Source organism: Gallinula chloropus (assembly GCF_964237585.1).
Source record: "Gallinula chloropus genome assembly, chromosome: 3".
Taxonomy (NCBI): domain Eukaryota; kingdom Metazoa; phylum Chordata; class Aves; order Gruiformes; family Rallidae; genus Gallinula; species Gallinula chloropus.
Genome location: NC_140087.1, coordinates 2537127 through 2559607, shown reverse-complemented (window position 1 = coordinate 2559607; position 22481 = coordinate 2537127). Strand labels below are relative to the sequence as shown.

General features: G+C 40.8%; 1 protein-coding gene across 2 annotated transcripts in view; it reads right to left on the bottom strand.

Moving 5' to 3' along the window:
- Window positions 1–22481, bottom strand: part of PTPRK (protein tyrosine phosphatase receptor type K) — a gene marked incomplete at its 5' end in the record, with an annotated part of 400356 nt that overhangs the window by 49881 nt on the left and 327994 nt on the right. For both annotated transcript variants that reach the window (XM_084262490.1, XM_084262491.1), the window contains 2 exons: window positions 16074–16110; window positions 18978–19251. In XM_084262490.1, coding sequence (XP_084118616.1) covers window positions 16074–16110; window positions 18978–19251 — 311 coding nt within the window. The remainder of the gene's footprint in view (window positions 1–16073; window positions 16111–18977; window positions 19252–22481) is intronic.

Below are 22481 nucleotides of genomic sequence, written 5' to 3'. Positions count from 1 at the left end.
ATACTGGGTAAAACAACTTACTGCCTATAGCATGTGATTGCTTTCCTCTCTGAAACACTCTCATTTGCTCGTGGACCTCTGCCCAGGGCTGGAGAAACCCTGCTGTAAGAAAGAGTGCAGAGAGAAGAGTAGAGGCGATTTGGGGTTTAACAGCAGAAAGACAGCTCGTGGTTAAAGGAGCTGCCCTAGGTCTGACAGGAGAATGAAAATGCAGAGACACGGCAAGGGAGATGAGGAATGGAAAGAAAAAAATGCCTGGAAAACAGATATGCAGAACAAGGAAGACAAGATGAAAGAAAGCATCAGACTATTAGGAAAACAGAAAACAGCAAAAGAAAGCAAGCAGGAAATACAAAGAGGAAGAAAGGGTAACACTTGATATAGAAAATGCTCCAAATTCTTTAGTGATAAAAATAAATGATTTTTGATTAAATCAGTGGGGTTTGGTTGTGTCAATTTAAATCAGACTTGAATTGTTTTCCCCTGCTGCATGAATCTGAGCGATTCGTGCCAATGACAAGAGAAACAAACCCAGGCATGGCTCTCTCAGCAAAAGCAGCAGCTCCTTGCTTTCCTTCTCTCAGAAGGACCGACTCCAGCCCTGGTGCAAACATTACTTTGCGCACCCCAGAAAGGCCCCGGCTGTGCTGGTGAGCAGTGGGATCTCCAGATGCTACCACGTTACAACACAGAACTACCACGTTACTCTGCATAACTTGTGTGCTTCTTTGTGAGACAGGCAGAACAAGGAGGTAAATAGCATTACAAATCACGCTTGAAACGCACCGCCAGAGCCCTGCGGAGTGATTTACAGATCAGCCTCCCTGTGATATATATATATATATATCACCTCGGGTCGCCGATACCAAGTCTGCAACTTCACTCGTAGCAAATTACTCCTTTCTTACCATGCAGTTAAAAACAACCCAACCAACCTGAGCCACTGAAAGGGGGGAAGTGGTGTCACCTTCTACTTAACAGGAAAGTATCAGCGCAGACCTTGCCGTCTGACCTCCCCCCACCCAAATCCAACAACTGCCTGAAGCCACTGCACTGCTTTTACCCTCAACACTCACAAGTTGTATACGTTTTCCTAAGCATAAAGAAATTATTTCTCAGAGTAATGTTCACTGACCAAATGAACGAATCAAAATGAGATTAAGCCTAAATACAAGCAAAGCAAACACCAAACTTCAGAGTCCATTTACTCCCTTAATGATTTTTCTTTTAAAAACTAGTTCACACTTTTCAAACGTACAATGTGCCAGTTTGCTGCAATTATTTTCTACATTCAACTACTGTCTTGAGAGCTGGGAAACCCAACAACCCCTGATGCATGTAGGAGTGGACCTTCAGTTGAAACGCCAGTATGGACAGAGGAGTGGTTTAACCATTCTTAGTACAAACTACTAAAAGCAAAGACTTGTTTCAAGTCTCTCTGTCTTCTACTTCATCAGATGTAGTGAATAATAATGATGATTTAAGGACTTTTAGTTTACATAAAAGCAATACCTACTGCAAAATTGTTCAGTGTTTTGTTAGATGTATTGGCTCTAAGGTCCCAGCAGAATCATACACAAACAAAATCTTACTTTCATTCATTTACAGCAAAATGTATTTAAACCCACTAACAAAAAAAACCCCACCCTTTATTAAACATTCATAGGTATTGCAGGTATTTATTAAATCAGTTTCATCACCAGAAGTTATTTTTTTATGTGATATCAATTTTCTATCTGTGGAGCACTTGTAAAGCCTCTTTCAAGAAACAGTAAAACACATGAAACGCGTTACTGCAGAGCAATACACTACCTAAATTTCATTCTCACTCAGCTCATTGACTTTAAAATGTTTACTTAGCAAACCTGAATTCAAAACAAGTTTCATCACATTGAACCATTTTACACTGATCTTGACTTTTAGCAAGGGTAAAAAATACCATTAATATTTAAGGATCTTTAATTACAATTGCTGATTGAAAACCCAGTGACAACAGCAGCCAAATTCAAACAATTTTTAATTTATTCTTTTTAAGACAACAAATATTCCTCGTCCTGTGGCCCTGGAAGGATTAGCTTTTTACACTGGCAGGTACTCCCTCATTCTAACTCAATTTCCTTCTCCCATAGCACTGCCACCATGCCTGTGCTATTGCAGATGGGTACCAAGCATGAGAAAGTCCTGCTCAGTGTTGTACAAAGAGCTTTCTCACATGTTTGCCCCATCAGATACTCCAGTAACAGAAGATTTCAGCCTGGATTTCATTCCTGTCTACCACTGAGGAGGGAAGATTACAGCAGAGGTGAGGGTGAGCTTCATTCAGCCCTGGGTTACCCCTTCCTTTTCAGACAGGGCTCCTTGCGCTCAAGGGTCTGTTCCAGCTACGATGAAACAACCATGGATGGTTTGAAAATCACTTCTAAGGTTAATGTAAGCCTTTTACCTTGGCTGGTACCTTACAAATTTCAAGATGGATGTGGTCAAAACAGTATGAGAGTAGTAAACAGAGGCTTTCCAGGGAGGTTGGACTCAAGGAGTTTAAGGGAAAATGCAAGAGCAGTACCATGATAATTTTTTTCTCCTTTATCCTCAAAGGCTCTGTTCTTACACTCCAGTTACTTTCAGATACTTCACAGGGAAAAATAAACAGCCCATCCCCCTGCACACATTGGTATTTTGTACCAAATTTAGAGCTCATAGAGCATTTAGCTAATATGAAACTTTGGGAGCACCAAACTTGAATCATCCCTCCAGGCAAACACAGGGGAATGAATTTTGCCCAAACGCTCCCTAATCTTCTCCTTGGAATGAGAGTATGCTGTAAACCATGACCATAAAAACTAATAGATCTTGGAGAATATACTGGCTCTGGCTGGGATGGGGTTAAGTTTCCTCATCATAACCAAAAAATGATGACAACACAGAGATATGAACGACCAGGACAGCTGACCCCAACCGACCAAAGGGAAATGCTGCACCACATGACACCATGCTCAGCAATAAAATCTGGGAGTTTTGCATTTTCCAAAGTCCCCAGAGCTCAGAGCCTGGCTGGGCATTGGGGAGTTGGTGAGTGATTGTTTTCCATCACTTAAAAGAAAAATATCTTTCCTTCACTTACTAAACCATCTCTATCTCAGCCCACAAGTTCTCCTACTTTTGCTCTTCTAATTCTCTTCTCTGCTGGTGGGCAGAGGGAGTGAGCAGCTGGTGGGTGCTAAGTTGCTGGCCAAGGTCAACCACTGTGCCCCGCCAAGTATAGAGGGACAGGGGAAAAAAGCAACACTGAAAATTGTTGCAAATCTTAGAGAACAAACAAAAAAACCCAAACCAAAATGCAGTGTATGCCATTAGCCATTGATATGCAGGTTGGTCATCTGAAGTTATTATTTCTTCTCCATTTAACACAACTTATTTATGCTGCCCTGGCCAGTTAATTACTGCATTGTAATTCACATGCCACCTTCTCCTAGCTCAATCTTTAAAGTCTTCTCAGGTAGTAAATTGAGACAGACCACCATGTAACAGCTGGAAGAGAAAACACACAAGGCTGGGGCAACCAGCATCTCACACAGCAGCTATAAAAATCTGCAGATAAAGGTGATGTTTGGCATAAATCATACTTTCCTCAGTGGCTTCTCCCCCCCTCTAGCCCCTCTCCCCTCACCCCACTCTACTGCTTTTACACCAAGGTAAGAAAAAAGTCATTCCTGGTTTAGCAACCTATAAAAGCAGCCTACACTTGCTGGCATTTCTCCACACATTTCCCTTTGCTATACCTGTCTTTCCCTCTTGCCCCCCTGCTCCCCCCTTCCTTTTTTCCCAGTTTTTCAGGCAGCCTAAGACTAAATGATTTGAATGACAGGCTTGAAAGGTAAAGCACTCCAGTTTACCACTACGATTTTTTCCCCTCTATAGCAACAGAGGATGAATGAAAAGGGAATAAATGACACAGTAGTCCTTTCATACCCCCTTCTTTTTCCAAGAGCATTCTTTTTTATTCCCCTTGCTTTCAATTCAACCCATTCACAAAGGATTAGCATAACACATCTTTTTCTGCTTGTAAGGGTTACAGCTGTAATCGCTTCACCTCATCACTTTACTTAGAAATCCTGTCTCCAGAGGAGTAATTCGATTACTCATGACAATCCAACTTTTGCCTAACCAAATAGAAATTCATTATAATGCTGTGCTGGTGCATCAGTTTACTATGAGTGGGTGGGAAAATAAAACCTGGCAACGTGAATAGTTGGTGTGAAAGGAGGAAAGCAATTGTCACCTAACAAAAGGCTGCCAACAAAAGATAGGATGACTAGCAGAAATTCTTAGTCCCCTTGGGCAGGGTAGCTTCCAAACTAGTAATGATCTGTAGCTTTTAGAAGTCTGGGGTTTCAACTGGGCACGGAAAGTCTATGAATTGATGAGAGCATCCTATTGCATCCATCTGACTAGGCTTTAGCAAGTCCTGGGCAAGCGCTGGTAGAAGCCTGAGCCAGCTTCTGCCCAGGCTGAGGAATCAGCAGCATTTTCTGTTGGTGGAAAATACCTGCCTATGAACACACACTAGTGCTCACAATGGCTTCTCTTGCTCTCTGCTTCTGAAATTCAAAGTGTACTGCTTCAGTGTAAAGCTACTGCCATCCTTTAGCAACTAACAGTGGAAAAGGATAAAAGAAAAAAAAATTAGGACAACTGACATCTCCAAATGACTCCCAGTTGTCCACATGCCCACAAGCATAAATCTACGAAAAGCTCATGCTGATTGTGGCACAGAAGGACAGCACTTGGGGCAGAAGCACAGATGCCAGGATCATGTTTTCTATTTAGAAGCAGAACATTTTATTTTGTTTTATATTATTTCTGAAGAGTGATTTTAAGATACCCAGATAGAACGGGATAAATTCTCAAAGGCAACATTTGTTATGCCAAAGGTTTAGAAGCATTAGGATCCAGCTGACAAATCTTTAGCTGTTACACTGGCTTAGGTCTGTTTTCAGCTTTCAGAGCCCATAACTATCTTCTTCATTTTTATTTTTACAGATTCCTAAGGATTGCAGCACAACATATGGGCGGCATTAAGGGCATTAAGGATTTATAAATTTGCATCATCATTATAAAAACACCCAAAGTCTGAAATATATTTGGGTTAAATGCAATATATATTCTACTTGTGGTCAAATTAAATATTGATGTGTTCCTGTCTGTGTTAAGAAGAAAAAGAGAAAACATCCTGTTTACAGCAGCTCTATGAAGAAAATATTCCAGACTTAGTCATAAAGAAAGCAGTTACCTGCATTTACTTTAGTCTGATTTCTTTTTACTTAACATCGCTGCTCTTTTACATTCTTCTAGGCACTTAACCTTTATTGTGATGTGTGTGCACTTTACAGTGACTGGAAATCAATAATAATTCTGATACCAAGTCCTTTTTTTCATGAAAAACTTGAAATATCCCTAAGACAGCATCTTTCTGCAATACCACTCATGGGAATTTACTAATAATCACATTGTTACATGTGAGTGGAGAAATCGAGTACATGGAATAAAAGTCAGGCTTTAAAATGAAAGAAAGCCCTCAGAGCATAGAAAAACCAGTGGGTTATTGTTAGTTTGCAAATTGCTCTTCAACATGTTTGCAGCTACAATCACTATGCTCACTCTACACAGGCAAAACCTCGGTGGTTTTTCCCTTTACTCTGTAGCTAAAAAACAAAGGAGAGCAATCCTCCAACCCAAAATCTCACACTGTGATCCTAATGAGATGTCCAGTTCCAAGAGAGAAATCTACAGCTGCATGGAGAGACGTGGCAAGTCCAGCATCCAGCCTTCAATCTGTGCAACATCTCCAAAAAAGCAGCAAATTGTTCAGGTCCAAGAACGTATATTTTCTTTTGTCTCCTGACCCTTGCTGATTTGCCATTGCTTGTTTGCTGAAAATGAAGTCAGAGTATTCTTTTTTAGATGACTGTGCTGCTGAAGATGACAGAAGCTGTTCTGTTTGCAGGAGAGAATAGCTCTGACACACTGTGTGGAGAGCACAGGCCTGGCTAGGCAAGGCAATGAGCACTGTATATCACAGTGGAAACAAGATCTTTCTCTTTAGTAAAGAACTCCCACTAGAAAAATTGAAATATTTCACATTAAACCAGACAGCAATGATAATAAAATGGAAGAGACAGTGGAAAGGGCTCAGCACAAACATGAAAGCATGTGTTCATATTTCATGTGCCCTACCCCAAACCAGAAATAAGTCCTCAAAGTTGTTTAACCAAGTTAAAACACCATTGTGGGACTGTAAATATCATCACGACGACAGATAAAGTCAGTATTTTTTAGTGTTCATTATGATGATATCTTTTCTCACTTTGCTGTAAAACATTTATTTCAACATTCAATCAGGAGACAAAGACCACACAGTTCTCAAAAATTAATGTTACACAAAAACCAGCAGGATAGGAAGATGGCTGGAAGTATCTGTTCTCATCAAAAATTAATTTTAAACACACTTGCCAGTTTCCAAGCTCGCAAAATAAATGTACCTGAAATCTGTACTTAGCTTCCAGTTGAAGGAGGTTCCATTTATGTTTGTCTCAAACATTTATACCACGGTATAAATTAGTTCTAACTCCCTTAACCATGTTCAAACAGGGAACCTACACAATCTTGAGAAGGGAGAGAAAAAGATGAAAGACTAAGTCAGCTTCATGGTTCTCTTTCTCCTTTAGCCTAACAAATGCTAAGACCCTATTTTGGCAGTGTTAGAGACTGCATCCCACCACTGGGTCCCTGTCAGGTCTATTTTTGGGCCCAGCTATGCACAATGTGCTATGTAACTGCCCCAAACGCTTGCCACTTCCCCAGGCTGGCTGGTGGCAGACAGGGCTCTCCACATTTGCTGCAGGCTCAGGCAGTAGCTGTACCCAGGTGGCTGTTCCTCTTCTCCAAGCTGAGCTTCTGCAAGCCAACCCCCTGTCCTCTAAATGCTGCAGTACCTTGAGTCCATCATCTACCAGGTTATACCTGTGATCTATCCAAGCACCTACTCTTCCTGCAAATCAAACTCTTTCACCTAAATAATTTTTTGAATTAATCCAGAAGAACGGGTGTAAATATTTGTCCTTCCCAGAATGATTTAGAAAAATACTTCCAGCTGGTTCTGTTCCAAGGGTTTTACAATTTCACTGTCGAAATCTCCCCAACATTACTCAAAAAGGGGACATTCCAGGAAACTATGATTTTTGTTGCTTGTGTCTCTCCATGCATAAATTGATTTCACTTTCTGTGTCTGAGAAAACTCTTCAGTTCAGTTTGAGTTCAATCTACATTAGTAAAGCTATTGGATTTGGCTAAGTAACATCATGCTTCAAGCCTATGCCAAATAAACATTATCATTTTATACAAAGGCAACCAGATTATCAGCTTTCATATGTGGACAAGCAGCTAATGAGATTCAGTTTGCCATGTCTCAGTCCCTAAATGGCCAGCCCCTTATGGAGAATGAGGGTTTCTAAATTCTGTTCATAAGCAAAATAAGAACTTGGTAGATTTACAAACAGGTAGTGACTGCTGCATATAGCCACCATCCTTCTCCATCTTAGTGTGTGCCATGATATAGGCTGCAACATGTTAGTGGTTGCTAACAGCAATGACACACTCAACAGTTCAAGCTACTGATCAAAAATCCAATCTAACTCTGATGGTTAATATCTGACAGCTATTCATTGGGACTTGTGACATATACTCTGCAATAGACAGACTAATCTGAAAAGTCAGCCATTCTATCTGATATCTGCAACAAAATTTTCTGTAAACGTGCAAGTAGAAAAATGAAATGGATTATTACACACACAGAGCCATCGTCATCCTTCATCACATCTGGCATACGGAGAACAGAGACTCCTTCAAGACGTTTCACTAAGCAGATGAATCACCCAGTGCCCTGGTTTCACATTCCAGTGTCTTAAAAATCTCTACACCAGGGCAAGGAATGGCAACTGTTTCCATCAGGCATACAAAAGGAAGTGCTATGAAAGAAGAACCCATGGATGCAAATCCCTGTATAAACACTATGGCTCAGTGATTTCAAGCAGAATGAGAACTAGCTGACAACCTTTCTAAATTTCAGAATAGTACCAGATACTAAACCCTTCAGGATTAAATCTTTACACTAGAATGCTAAAGAACTGTGAGAAAATCTTTACATCTGCAGAAAGTAATGACATGTGACATTACCAGCCCATACAAAATTTGTTACAAAATTCTAGGGAATGCAGCATTTCAAAACAATCTCAATTCAGCAAGGGCTAAGAAATTAGAAACAGACCAAGGGTTAATTTGAGATTTGCTTGACCACACATTTTCTGGTATGATGCCTTGACAAACCAAGCTGACAATCCAGATAGCCTGGATGGTGTTAATGTACATAAAAAAATAAAGTTCACATTAAAAAACGCCAGTGATTGTGCAAATCAACTGCCTTCCATATTTTGGGGCAATCTGAACGCCAATTACAGTAAGTAGAATCCTACTCTCTTCCTCTCTCATATGCAAAGAGTCATCCTTTCACTATTGTTAAAAACAAGGACATAATAGTACAACATCCTTCAACATTTCCAGCAAATATTCAACAATTTGGTTTTCCTATCATTATCTAATGGTCCCAACAATTAGATCAAAAAACGTTTCAGAAATGTAACTTCACATCACAGAATCACAGGTTGGAAGGGACCTTCAAAGGTCATCTAGTCTAAGGCTCCTGAGATGAGCAGGTGCATCTTCAACTAGACCAGGTTCCTCAGAGCCCTGTGCAGCCTTGAACACTTCAAGGGATGGAGCATTTACAACCTCTCTGGGCAAAGTGCTTCAGTGTTTACAAAATGTATGACTTAACTCTTCCATCAGCAGCCCTTTGAAATGGCAAAGTCAGAAATACAGTAGCACCAGGTCTGGAAAGAGAGTGTAACACCTGCTTTCCATCAGTACATAAGGATTTGCTCTCATTGTCCCAGAAAGAGGTCCATTTTGTTGATACTGTGAAGTGTAAAGACATAATCTGCTTTGCTACCAGATTTACTTACACCAATCAGCACCATTCTGATTTTATTTGCATGTTATGATGGTGTAAGTACCTATTCTTTGCCAGAGCAGAAAACCTTCAGATGTAATTTCCCACAGTGTGAAACTGGTGACACTTAACTGAGGATGTGCCTTAAACTTGCCCATTAACCACCTCATTATGCGACCTCTGAGTTTTCCCAAAGCTTTTCTGCATCTCAACTGCCCACAGAAACTGGTTTTGGGCAATCTGCTGTCCAACATGAGAACTAGGACTGGCACAATTGGATATTCTGCACTCTTGCTGCGGTGCTGACGATGCGAGAACGATTTAGGAAGTGCAGCATTCAAGTCAACATCCTGCAGCTTTATGGCAGCAAGGACATGAAAGCAATGGAACCACTGGAAATGGTTTGGATGTTCAACGTGGAGACCATAAACAGTCCAAGCTTTGTTGCCACACAAAGAGTGGCAACAACTAATGCCCAATAGATGTTTCCTTGTGTGGGAAGCCAGATGTCTCTTATTGTGCACCTGCTGCTGTAACATCCTAAATACTGTCCCAGCTTTTGCTGTTCCCTGCATGACTTTGCTATTAACTATGGTGTTTTGAAAAAAAGTAAGCTGCTGAAATGGCATTGTTGTTCTCACAAATTTCAGTAGTGTGTTGCCAGTGCAGACTACTGCCTTGGGCTATTTTCCACCACAGAAAGGTTAGAGCAGGACCTCTTTTCCCTCTGTGCTAATGGCCCAGCCAAACCACTTGGCAGAGGGGCTGAAACAGTCAATAATACGCAGTCTGCTTACATATGTGTGAATAACCAATACTCAGTCATCAGCAAAGAGCAAGCAACACAAGTCAGCAGATATGGGACCTCTGATTTAATGTTTGGGTTAAATATTCTGGCATCTATATGGTATTGAATGTGGTTACCTTTCCTGTTGACTCAACAAAGCAAACGTTAATCAGAGGTGGCAACGGATGCAATATTTTTTGTGACCTCTTTGACAGTAAAGTGTTCTGGAAGTCCATCCTAATCAAGAACCTTTATCACCATGTCACTGTGAAGCACAGAGAATATTCACAGTCCCTCCCAGGCTGCTGAATTTGCACAAAAGCCTCCACACAGTTCCAAAGTCAACAGCACTGAAAACCACACACAGGCTCATAATTCTGTTACCTACACTTGGAATTTACCTGGTGACAAAAACCACTGCAACAGTGCCTGCAACTCTCACCTGCTTTGACAGACAGATGTGCAACAACCACACGATTTCTCACAAGATTGTCCTTCCTGTGAGGTCCATCTGCATCCTATTCTGGACAGGATCTTTCCAGAAACAGTGTGATTAACACATGACTTCCCATCAGGAGTTTATACTCCTGAACTTCAGAGACACAGTCTCCTTACACAGCTGACAAAGCATCAATCTCTGCATTCGAGTAATTTGGCAGCAGTGTCAATCAACCACACTGACTTGCTCTGAAACACATTTGACAGTGTTTAGGAAGTGCTACTATGCTTGGCAATGCTGCTCCTTGTTTCTAGATGACTAGCTGTAGAACTTCACTTGGCACTCTTGTCAGAGATGACAAGCAAATAGTTTAATGAACCCATGTAACGCTCATGACAATGAGTTGGAACTTCTTTCCCTGTAGTTAAAAGTGTTTGATTAGACAGAAACACAGTGATGCCAATTTCAGGGCCATAAATGGTTTTCATAAAAATCAATAAGCACATTTCAGAATTAGAAGTTGTTGAAGTTCTGCATTCATTGGGCATCATTCTTTTCCAAGATAAACTCCTGCTCGTCCTTCCTGCCCAGGTGCACAGTGAGCAGCTGTACCACTCAAAAGTATTTTGTCTCCTATTCAGAATGTTGTTAGGTATTTGTTAATACGAAGGTGGGTAATTGCAACGATTATCACCTCTGTGCTAAGCTGTCACATACTGAGGTAACTTTTTATGTCTGTTTTTTGTAGTTGGACTGAAGCAGCTTTGACCTTGAGGCTCAATTTCTTCTAGCAGTTTCACACATGACCTCAAGACCTTTTGGTGGACTTTCAAAACATAGTAATAAACCCAGATTCCTGAAGACTTAGGAAAGGGACTAGAAACTAGAACATATGTCTGACTGTAATTAGTCTCAAATACAGTTAAAGTAAATGTTTCAGCTCAGGCAATGTCATAAGCATAAAAAAATCAGTAATTCAGTTTTCTGCTGTTACTCTCATAAGGAACGTTTTTTTTCTTATAGATGTCAGGCAACAAGCAGAAAAGAGAATAAAGAATAGGAAACACATCCTCTGAAAATTGTTGTTTCATGCATATCAATCAGGTAGTTTCACCTAATAAATGCTGCTGTTACATTAAATTCCTTTTTCTCAAATCAGATTTTGGTAACTGAATTCAAGGATTTAGTTACTCAATGAATATATATGAAAATACCCACATTACAGGTTTTGTGTCTGGAAATCTGGAGGTGTCCCTCAGTTAACTGCTTTTCTTATAACCATCATCAAATATTCCATCAAAGGATCAGTCAGTTTTCTATTTACAACTAAAGGTATCACTTATCAGAACTGACAGATGTGGTTGCTCGGTGAGCTACTCCAATTTTACATACAAAAGAAGAAAATATGCCACACTAATATTCCAGGGCCATCTTTGGAAAGCTCAGCAAGTCAGATAAAAACTCTGCTTTGTAAGATGTAAGACATTATGCAAAAGACCACTGAATTTTAAACATATTAATAGGTTTTGCCTATGAATGAGTAAAAAGAAAATGTGACTTAGGCAACATCCACATTCTTCTCTAAGTTTATATTGCCACTTAGAATCGCAGAATGGTTTGGGTTGGAAGGGACCTTTAAAGGTCATCTAGTCCAGCCTCCCTGCTATGAGCAGGTCTCCAGTGCCTACTACGATGGTACAGCTAAAAGTCATTGTAGGAGCATTGATCCAAACATAAAAACAACAGGGAGAGGAGCTTCGTTTCATATACATTTACCATCTGACATCTTCCCTCACTTGTTCATTAATCATTAAGAGATATCTGAGCATCCTGCTACAGGAGGTGATTTGACTTTCACAAATTTCCCTAAGAGCAGAAACATCATCAGGAACAATTTCAAGGAAATAATTATGGTCTAGACAGATTTATGATTTCTAAAGACCTAATCCAAAGCACATTAATGTCAGTGGAAGGACTCCCATCGACATCAAAGTCCTTTGGATCAATCCCCAACTGCTGTGGGAATGAATTCAGAGCAATAATGATGGTGAACTAAATGCACACTTGCAGTTGAAATGTTACCACCCAGACCTTTTTATTCCTCAAATCAGATTAAAAAGTCATTTTCTGCTATTTCAGAATTACTTCCAGATGCGCATCATCTCAAATGGCATTTTCATCCATCTGTATGAACCAAACGTGCACAGAGACAGAGAGGTTCTACACTGCCTGAACTAATAATACAAATGAAAACCACAAGGGAAAATAATTTTGGAGGTGATGAACTTCATGTTTTAAATGTGGAGTAAGAAACCTTGGACTTCATTTAGTCCTTTTAGCTACTTTGGGATAGAGCTGCCAGACCCACTACTTCATTATTTACTGCCACGGTAGATTTCTTCTAATTAAATTTTCAGTATTTTTCTCTAGCCCCCTAAACATAACAAAGGAATACATGTAAATCAGTGTTAGCCTCAAACTTGGCAGCCTAAAAACTGTCAAAAATGTCAACTTCACATACTCTCTGCTTAATAACAACTCTGCCATCCCTTCTGTCCTCTTAAATATCTATTTACATGCTAAATAATTTGAAGCATCACTCTTCTCTGACCATGTTAATCTAGTTTCATTCCCTTAGCAGTCAATAACATTTCAGACTGTAAAATGAAATGCCAATGTTGTGTGCGAGTGGCAATCCATTCAAGGTTTTACACAAACTCCACTCCAATATATGATGGAGCAGTCATCAGCATTCTCTGTTACTCTGAAGCACATGCTATGGGAACCAGGCATCTTTTATTCACTCCTCTAGCAACACTTTGGTCAGGCAGGTTCACTTATCACATATCCACTATGATGTGAGCAAGTTATGGATTGGTTGAACTCTTTCTTACCAAATTAGTAAGTTTGAGAACTTTCTATAGGAAATTATACGTTACAATTCTTCATTAAATGATGCACATTTCCTAATGTAACTCCAGCTTTCAGTTCCTAATCAATAGTCGACCCATTACCTAAGTCTCTGAACCCCTCTCTGCACTTGAGAGAATGATATTTTTTCTCCTTCTTTAGTTAATCTATGTGTCAGATGTGACTGGGAAATGCTACTACTGGGATTTAAATAATAAGGAGAGAGAACAACTAACTGTTGGGTTTTTTGCTTTGTTTCTTTAAAATAAATTGATGCTGACAGCTGGTTACCATGAGCAACTGAAGGGGAAGGGAATTCAGGTTGACAAAGGAAGGCAATATTGACCAAAAAGTATCCAGAGAATCAAAATGGTTCAGTCCATACACTTTTTGGGCTATATTTGTAATGGAAATGGTGCTTTAGTTATGTCCTACCCATCACCTGTGTCACAATGAGGTTTTGAACCTGGCTTCCTCCAGAATGAAAGGTTATGTGAACAGACTGCGCATGTGTGCAATTTTCATACTCTCTTGCCACATCTAATAACTTGGGACTCTCTTGGCCAATTCAGTCCAATCTGCAGAAGGGCAAAAGTCACCAAGTCATTAAATTCTTACAGGCTTTGTGGAAATAGGTGTCCAGATAAAGGTGGAATCCCATTATTACCCTAAATCAGGTCCGTCATAGAATCACTCTGGCATTCATCTTTCGGCTGCAAGCACACAGGAACTGCTCAGGAGATTACTTTCTCATCTGGTGCTGTTCCAATTATTTTCTTCCATGACACATTAACTCAGTGTATTTTAGTACACCAGGCACCAGTAAGGCTCTCATCTTGCTCTAAACAGATATTTTTTCAAGACACACCAAAAGCAGCAACACACTTTAGTCATGATTCGACACCACCTTTTAAATGAGTCCACACTTCAGTGCATGTTGTTATCAGAAGTGCACGAGAACATTGGACCTGGAATACAGGGACTGAAAAAGGAGGAGCACTTCCAATTGAAATTTGCTGACTTTCATTTGATTGACATAAATAAACAGCCTATTCCATTGATTCTCAAAGGTAGAGGCAATCCATGGACACGATATGCGTAAAACCCTTTACGCATTAAAATACATTTAAATTATGTTAACAGGGAACTGCCCAAGTTAAACAAACAAAAAGTTAAATACCACATTTAAGAAAGTTATCAAGACGTTTGAAGCAATGAATCCCTGTTAAATGCACTCCTTCAGAGTAAGGGAAAGCCTCCCCCCACATTTCAGATCTATCAATTAAAATAAAGTCAGAGAAAAGATTTTGAGGTTTAGTTCCACATCCAAGGAGTACAGCAGTGATATATCAGGCAATGCAGGTACCCCACAAAAACATGTGTCTTTAGCCAGAGCGGTAAAGCTGAGATTTATAGCACCATGGCAAGAGGCGTGTTACTCCTTTCCCCTTTCCTTCAGACTACAGCCATCGGGGTGAACGTGACTGTTATGGCAGAGGAAGCCGTACACGCAACCACCAGGTATTGCTCCTGTGAACATTGCTTTGACACCGGTGGACTGGATATGGTTAAGTGAAAAATAACTTCTTCATAAGGCTTCTTCCCCATTTTGTTATTACTTTCCAGAAAATTTATGATGAGAGATCACTGGATCACTGCTTTCCTCTCGCTCACTCCACGTTTCTGCAGTATTTTAGAATATTTCTGAGCTGTTAAAAACTCTCCTCCCTTGACTAAAATCCTAGCAATACATGCTTGTTGTACATAAATATTTGTTTATGCAAATATATTTTAATTCAAACATTTAATCTTGCCAGGTAAACATGAGAAAGATAATGCTGATGGGTACTTTTCACAAAAGACTTAGCTCACGGTTTTAATTTCCTGTTTTTATTAGCTTACCTGACTTGATGAAAATATTAACACATTCTGAGAAGTACATTTTATTTTCTGGTTTCTCAAGAAAACGTTTTGTTGCTACCACCTCATTAGAGGCATCATCTTTTAATTGGAACAAGTTCCAAATTGAAAGAAGCGATTGAAAAAACTGATGCTGGTGTGCCACTGCGCTGCTTTAAATGCCCACTTGCTCGTAACTAAAGTTGTTTTTACGCTGAATATCAATGTGCAATTAGAGAGAGACAATGTAAGGAGTGCTGGGCCTCTGCAGAGTACTCGATCCGCATTCTGCGTTCTTGTTTACACTGCCAGAGTCTATCAAACAACTCTCATGTTGACACAATGAAGCAACCAAAATGAATGGCTATAAATACAGTCAGAGCAAGAGATAACAGTAAGAAGAACAAAGTCCTCATTTGAAGGTGAAACAGCATTTCTGAGTGAGCAGTATGTGATTAACCCGCCGAATGAAGGGTCAATATGATTCACTCTCACAGCTACGCAGGCAGCCTGAGCCCTGGGCCGCACTTGCTATCAGACACGGGACTTCCTCAGATCAACCCTCCCCTGTCTCACTAACACTCACAGCTCTTACTTAGGAAAATGAACCACCGTGTCTTCGGTTTAAATTATTTCCACCCCTACTTGGAAATAACTGTTAGCATGACAGACAGTTTACCAAGTGGGCCTACAGTTCATCTACCCACTGCCTGCAATTCTCCAGCAGCCTAAGAGCAGCCCTTCAAAACCACAGACAGGAAAAACAAGGGAGTGCTTATTTTAAGTCCTGAGTATTGCTAGAACAGTACTCTCTTGGCCTGATCCCAAAGAATAAAAAGCAGTTGCCCATTACATTTTAAGACAATCAAGCAGTTCAAAATAGAGGGACAGTACTGGCTTTCATTCAGATGTTTAACAGAAACTCCACATTTCATTAATAAAAGCTACGTTGCTTGGAGGGGTGAACCTCTTACCTTTTGTAGCTATTCGAACACACTGAGTTTTGGTTTCCTGTTGAGGAGGCAAAGTAAAGAAAACAGTCAGATCAGGTTGTTTTTCCTTGTCCTCCCCACTCCAGAAATTCACCCGAGATCTGCTGATTAGCTAGGGCAACCCAACAAAGGTGGGTCAGGGCTCTGGGATTAGCAGGAGAGAAGAGGCTGAATGATTTTGCCTTTACAAAAGCTGTATGAAATCTGGACCTTGATCTGCACCATCCAGGATAATGATGGGAGGAAAGGTGCAGGACAGCCCAGAGGTAGCCAAATATCAGTTTGTTAAAATCAAATGGCAATCATGACATTATGATACAGAGAGAGGGTGCAGTGGAAGAAAAGGGGAGGACTGGTGGTCATCTATACTTCACAGCACAGAAATCCTCAGCCAACACTGACCTCCAACGGCACCATGCAGCAAAGAAGGTACATTTGCTCAACACTATGTTCAAACTAACTTCTCTTGCTGCATCCCGATGGTCTTGAATAGAGCCACCTGAAGCACATCAGCAACATGTTCCCTCACACTTTTAAGTGTGGAAGTAGAAGCACAAGTTGCACGTGCAAAGACAAGTTTTAGGTTTTCACTCCATCCCCCTCCCACCCACCTCCCCCCAAGTTTGGTCAACAACTGAAATAAATGAACAGAGAAATGACTTGGTTATGGATAGTTTAGACAACTTGAACAGACGAGGGTCAGTCATAAATGAGTTTTCTGACCTGTTTGTACAAGATGCAGTCATTTTAAAGACAAACATACTGAAATAGCATAAGGTTGTGTGAGAGGATGCAGCTGCTGCTGTATTAGATCACTACACAGTATTAGCATGTAATTAGAAACTGTAATAATGACAGCTTCACGCTATAAAACATTGTGCCTCTTGTCCTGCAACCCCTACCACTCCATCCCAAAATACATCTCTCCTCTTGAAGATTCCCAAGCAACATGTAAGATATGTTGACGGTGGTTTGTAAACAGACCTTGCAAAAAAGGAAGCAAAGCTGTGGGTTGAAACTTCCCCTAAGTGTTCCACTAAGGAAGTTTTTCAGTCTAAATGAAAGTCCTGCAAAGCTTATCGATCTAATCTTATCTAACTGGCATTCTCCCCAGTTACCAAATCTACTTGTCCACTTTTGTTCAAAATGTCTGTGAGGATCACAGGGTAATAACCCTCATCCCAACCCCACCATGTGTTTCAGAGCACCCTTTGCTTCCCCTTGGCTGTCACGGTGAGCCCACTGCTGTACAGTAAAGCACCTGTTTAAATATTCTGCAGCTCAGAGGTTATCTTAAAACCTGCCAGAATGCAACTCCCTCCTAGCATAGCACAGGGCAGTCGACCCAAAACCTCCCCCTCAAATCCCACTAGGAAGAGAAATCTGATCCAAAGTTTTAAATCACACCACAGAAAACCATTTTAGGATTAAGCTCTCTCAGAAGCTGAAATGAAGTTAAAGTGAAAAATAACGTGTTCTTCCCTTATCTTTTACTTCTCGGCCAAAATGTAAAAGCCAAAATAAAGATGTATGTTTGTACCTAATATTTTGGGGTTTATTTTTCTCTCCCATTTATTTCTTGAGGAATGAAACAAATTTCCTAACAATTTAGTTAGCTAGAACCCAACAAAAGCAGGGGGAATATATGTAGCAGTTGAGGGAAAGCTGAGCTAGTGAGTAGGAGTTACCTTTTATGTTGCTCTATTTGCTTCCCACAGGTCTATAGATAAGGACTGGAAAGAGGGACAGTCTCTTCCATCAGAAAAAGCCTCCAGTTCTCAAGCAGCTCTAGCACAGTTTCATTTGAAACTCCTGCTTTTTCCCCCTCCTCTGACTTGTTGTGCATGCAATTTTCATAACCACGGGCAGAAGGTGAGATTCTCTCCCAAAGGCTCCAAGGAGAAGCTGCCTGTCAGCTAGGATTTGTTCAGCCACCACAGAGACCAAACGCAAGGAAGGCTGACCATGGTTTCTGCTCCTTTCCCATGGCTTGGTGAGCCTCAGCAGCCATCGATCTGGCTGTTCTTCCTAGCTTCTTTCTGACCTGCCTGGACACTTCCTATGGAGATTCTTATGGATATATTAGTACAGTTTCCTCAGATTTCTAAATCTTAAATCCAAAAGAATATTTTTTTAAAAATATCTGAAGCTTCTATGCCTACCATCCTCACTGATCATTTCCACCTCCCTCATTTTTCATTGATTTGAGGAAAAAACACTTGAGAGCAACAGCACAGGGCTCACAGAGCCACAGTTGTTCTCCCCACATAGAACCTCCCTCCCTGCCACTTTTCCCCTTCCATATGCATAGAGTACTCAGTGACAGAGCTAAAAGGGAAATGTGGTAATGAAGTTGAGTGACAGCCATACTCTGACTACTGCACAGCAGTGGAGCAAGCCTCAAGCACACCTTTTCAGAAGGACTCTCTAAAAGACATCGTGGGCCTGAGGTTACTTTTGCTCAGGCATACTTTTTACTTTTTTATTTAACGTTCAGTGTGAGAGTCTTAAGAAGTTGGTAATGTTTTCATAGCCTGCTGAGCAGCCCACATTCTGTTTATTCTGCAGCAATTTAATCTTTGGATGCGTGCAAGTACTGGGACTGGGGAAAGGGCTGTGGATGTTATTTACCGAGGAGGCAGGGTCACAGCACTGAAATTACTTTGCTGAGATGATTACTACAAGATGTATTAAACTCTCATCTAGTAGCAGGTACTGTGACAAGAGGGTGGTGTGAAGTGTGAATGGCACATTGCCATGCTGTTACAGCATGGAAGGGATTAAATTAGCACTACTGCCAACACCTACAATGTCCAACTCAGTCCTAATTGTCACCATGGGCATGTCCCTGAGTCCTTCCAGGAGAACGGTGGGGTTGACACTGACCTTCTCAACACTGCTCATGGCCTGGAAATAGATGTTGTAGCCTTTCCGAGGAGCCAGCGGCGGGTTCCAGAAACCCTGGTAAGTCCTGTTGTCACCCACAGTGAAAGGGGCTGGCTCTGGCAGGTTTCCTGGGGGCAGCTCAGCAGCAAAGTAATACGGTGACCCTCCGCTAAGCGCAGTCTGATAGGTGACAGGGATTTGGTAGCACTCCATGGCACCCGTTTCTCGCTTCGTTCGGTGCGGGTGCAGCTCCTCAACAACGATCTGGTAGGCACTAGTGAAACAGAGGAAGACCAGCATATCTTTAAGGTCACCTGCTACGATCAAATCTCTAGGCTTATAGAGATATTAAACCAATTGCTTTGTGTAAACTGAAAAAGAAAACAAAGAGAAAAGGGAAAGACAGCAGATGCGTGGATGCAGAGAATAAACAAAGCCATGGGACACAGCAAAGCTATCTCATTCAGACATTGGAAAGAAGCAGCATCCTTTTCTTTTTTCATGAAAACAAATAATACAAATCTGCACACAACCTCCTAACAATGACCCACTTTTTTTCAGTTTGGTTTTGGTTTGGAAAAAAACATAGGAATGAATCTGACTTTAAAGTACAATAGATTAAACTCTTATTAATCGGAAGCATCTGAAGTTAGTGTGTTCCTTTGAAATGATATTAGAGAAAGCTCAGCTTCAAGGCCCAACATAATGACTGCCTCCAGGCTGTGCTTGAAGTACCAATTTGCAGTTGTCATATCATTAGAGACAGACTGTGCTGACAGGCTTCTCCACCTCTTGACCTTGCTGTGGCTTCTATCTTGGCTCAGAGCTATGCAGATCTAAAGTACAAGTGACATGCTGTAATACAAGCACAGATGGACAGAAATCTGTCCATTCCACCAAAATAGACTACCTCATTCCTCTACGGTTGTCAATGATAAAGCATTACAAACTGTTAAAGCAGATGGCATTTGGCCTATTAGAACTCCATCCCAACCTCCCAATACCTCTCTTGAAGTGGTCCACGGCTTGGTCACTTTTCAAAATCACCTGCTCAAAACAGACCAGGTAATTATAATTCTTCTATGTCCTTCAGGGGAACTACCTAACTGCAGGATGTTACCAGCTCATTACCAGCTTCCTCTGCTCTGTAAGAGTACAGAACCTACATACTGAGAGCAAGAAGCAGTTATTCAGTGTGGGAGAATAAAGGGAAAGAAAGTAAGTTTCTTGGGTTTTAAGAACTGCACATACACACACACGTGCACACGGACACAATTTCTCATTTATATGCAGATCCATTTAAGGACCTTATGAAACATTTGTAAGGAAATATGCCTAAGCATGCAGACAAGACCTGAAGCTATTCATTTAAACTGACAGAATTGCCTGTCTGGGGTCTGGTTTCAAGTTTTCTAACCAGGAAAAGTAAAATTGAACAGAGTTCTGGAAGCGTCACTGCATTGCTGCAGGGACTCTGGAAGGCAAAGACAATCCACGTCATTTCAGAACGTATGGGGCAGCATTAGATTATTTTGTCAATTTTCTGGGCTACTACTGCCCAGAAAACCCAATAACTGTACTGGCAGAGATGAAGTATGATACTGGGGAATGGAAGAGAGAAGGAAAAATAAGAAATTAGTTTCACGTCTTCCTTGAGCTGAAAGAAGTTAGTGTCCCCTTCTCCTAGCACCTAAAAAAAATGAGGAGGAAAGCCTCTTCCCTTTCAAAGTGACCACAAGGAATATAAAAAGTGAGCTCATTTTTTAAACTCTAGGTAAAAAGAAGAACTTAAAGAAAATAATGATGAGTTAGTTCCAGGGATCTCTGTTTCTCATAAACTGTCGGTGAACTGAACTTGGTTATAAATCACCTGCTGTGATAAACTCCATGCATTAACCATGTCCAGTTAATGCAGCCAGCTCCAACAAATCACTTCCATGAGACCACTGCACACCCAGAATCTTTTTTTTTATGCTTCAAAATTAATGTGCTAGCAACCCCCCCTAAGAGCATCAATATTTTAAAAACTTGACAGGATGTAAACTATTAAAAAAAAGAATTTTTGTTTATAATGACCCAAGGGAAGAAATTACTACAGGCATTTATTCCCATTCCAGGGCCCAGGCAGGGTTAAAACCACTGCTCCCAAACTGGGCAGCCAACTGGAGAATACTGGGAACACAGACATGCATCTCTGATCCCTCTGTTCTGAAGTCTTCTCTTGTGAGCGACCAAGGGACTGGGACCGACGCAAATTCTGCTCTCTGAAGTGTCAGGAGAGCAGGAAACTTGTCATCTCCCACACCCTGCCAACTTTGGAGGAGAAAGCCAGCGGGGAGAGCGGAAGGATAGTGCGGGCGTGCAACGGAGGCAACCATCCCTGGTTTGGGAAGCAGCTCAGAAGCTGACATTCACACCAGGGTTGCCCAAGGAACCCACTTTCCCCCTCCCATTTTATAGAATAAAGGATAAATGAGGTACCTTTTTAGAGTCACATCTTTTTTAAGAGTCAAGTCTCTTTCGAGACCAAAAAAAACCCCCTCAAAATCAAAGACCAAAAAAACCCCCCAAAATCAAAGATGAAGGGCAGGAGAGTTAAATATCAGGAAAGTCTCTTTTAGTAGCATCCTTTAAAAACATGCAGTAATTTTTCAACGCGATATATAAGGGTGTAGCAAAATTTTAAGCATGAGATCACAATAAAATGTGAAGGTTCTGAAAAATTTTTGTATAGTTTACATAGAATCTGCTCCCATAAAGAATGCTTTTTGGATCCCTACAGCTGAAACACTACAAAATGTGGAAAAAATTGTAGTGAAACAACTCTTTCAGTGAAAAGATTAGATGTTAGGAAAAACATTTTTCACTGAAAGAGTTGTCAGGACCTGGAACAGGCTGCCCAGGGAGCTGGTTGAGTCACCTTCCCTAGATGTGTTTAAAAAAAGGGTAGCTCAGGTACTCAGGGATATGGTTTAGCACAGGGTGGAATGGTTGGACTTGATGATCTTAAAGGTCTTTTCCAACTTTGTGATTCTGTGAGATTCTGTGAAATGAGAAATAAATATACACATTGTAGCCATCTGCATCTACACAATCACTTTTGAGTAAAGAAAGAGTACCCCATGCCAGGAAGTCTTTAAAATAAAGTCTCCAATGAGGCTTTTTTAAATAATAATTTTCACAAAGACTATTTAAAATAAAACATGTACCTATCCTCTCTGGAAAGGAGACGTGGCAGTATTTTTCATGCAAAATTATAGGCTAACAAGGCACACAGGAATACAGTCATTTACCTCTGGGCCTTCAGGATACCATCTGTTTAAGCCCATTTTCTAACACTACAGTGGCTGCAAAGCAGCAGTGTCACTGGATGAACACCTAAGAGTCTGTTTGGAAAGGACACTCTGCTGGAAGATGTGAAGACAGAAGCGAAATTTAGACTTGTAACTTGAAAAGCAGGTTGTTTACTGGCTGCAGAGGCTGTAAGTGAAAATTTAAAGGCTA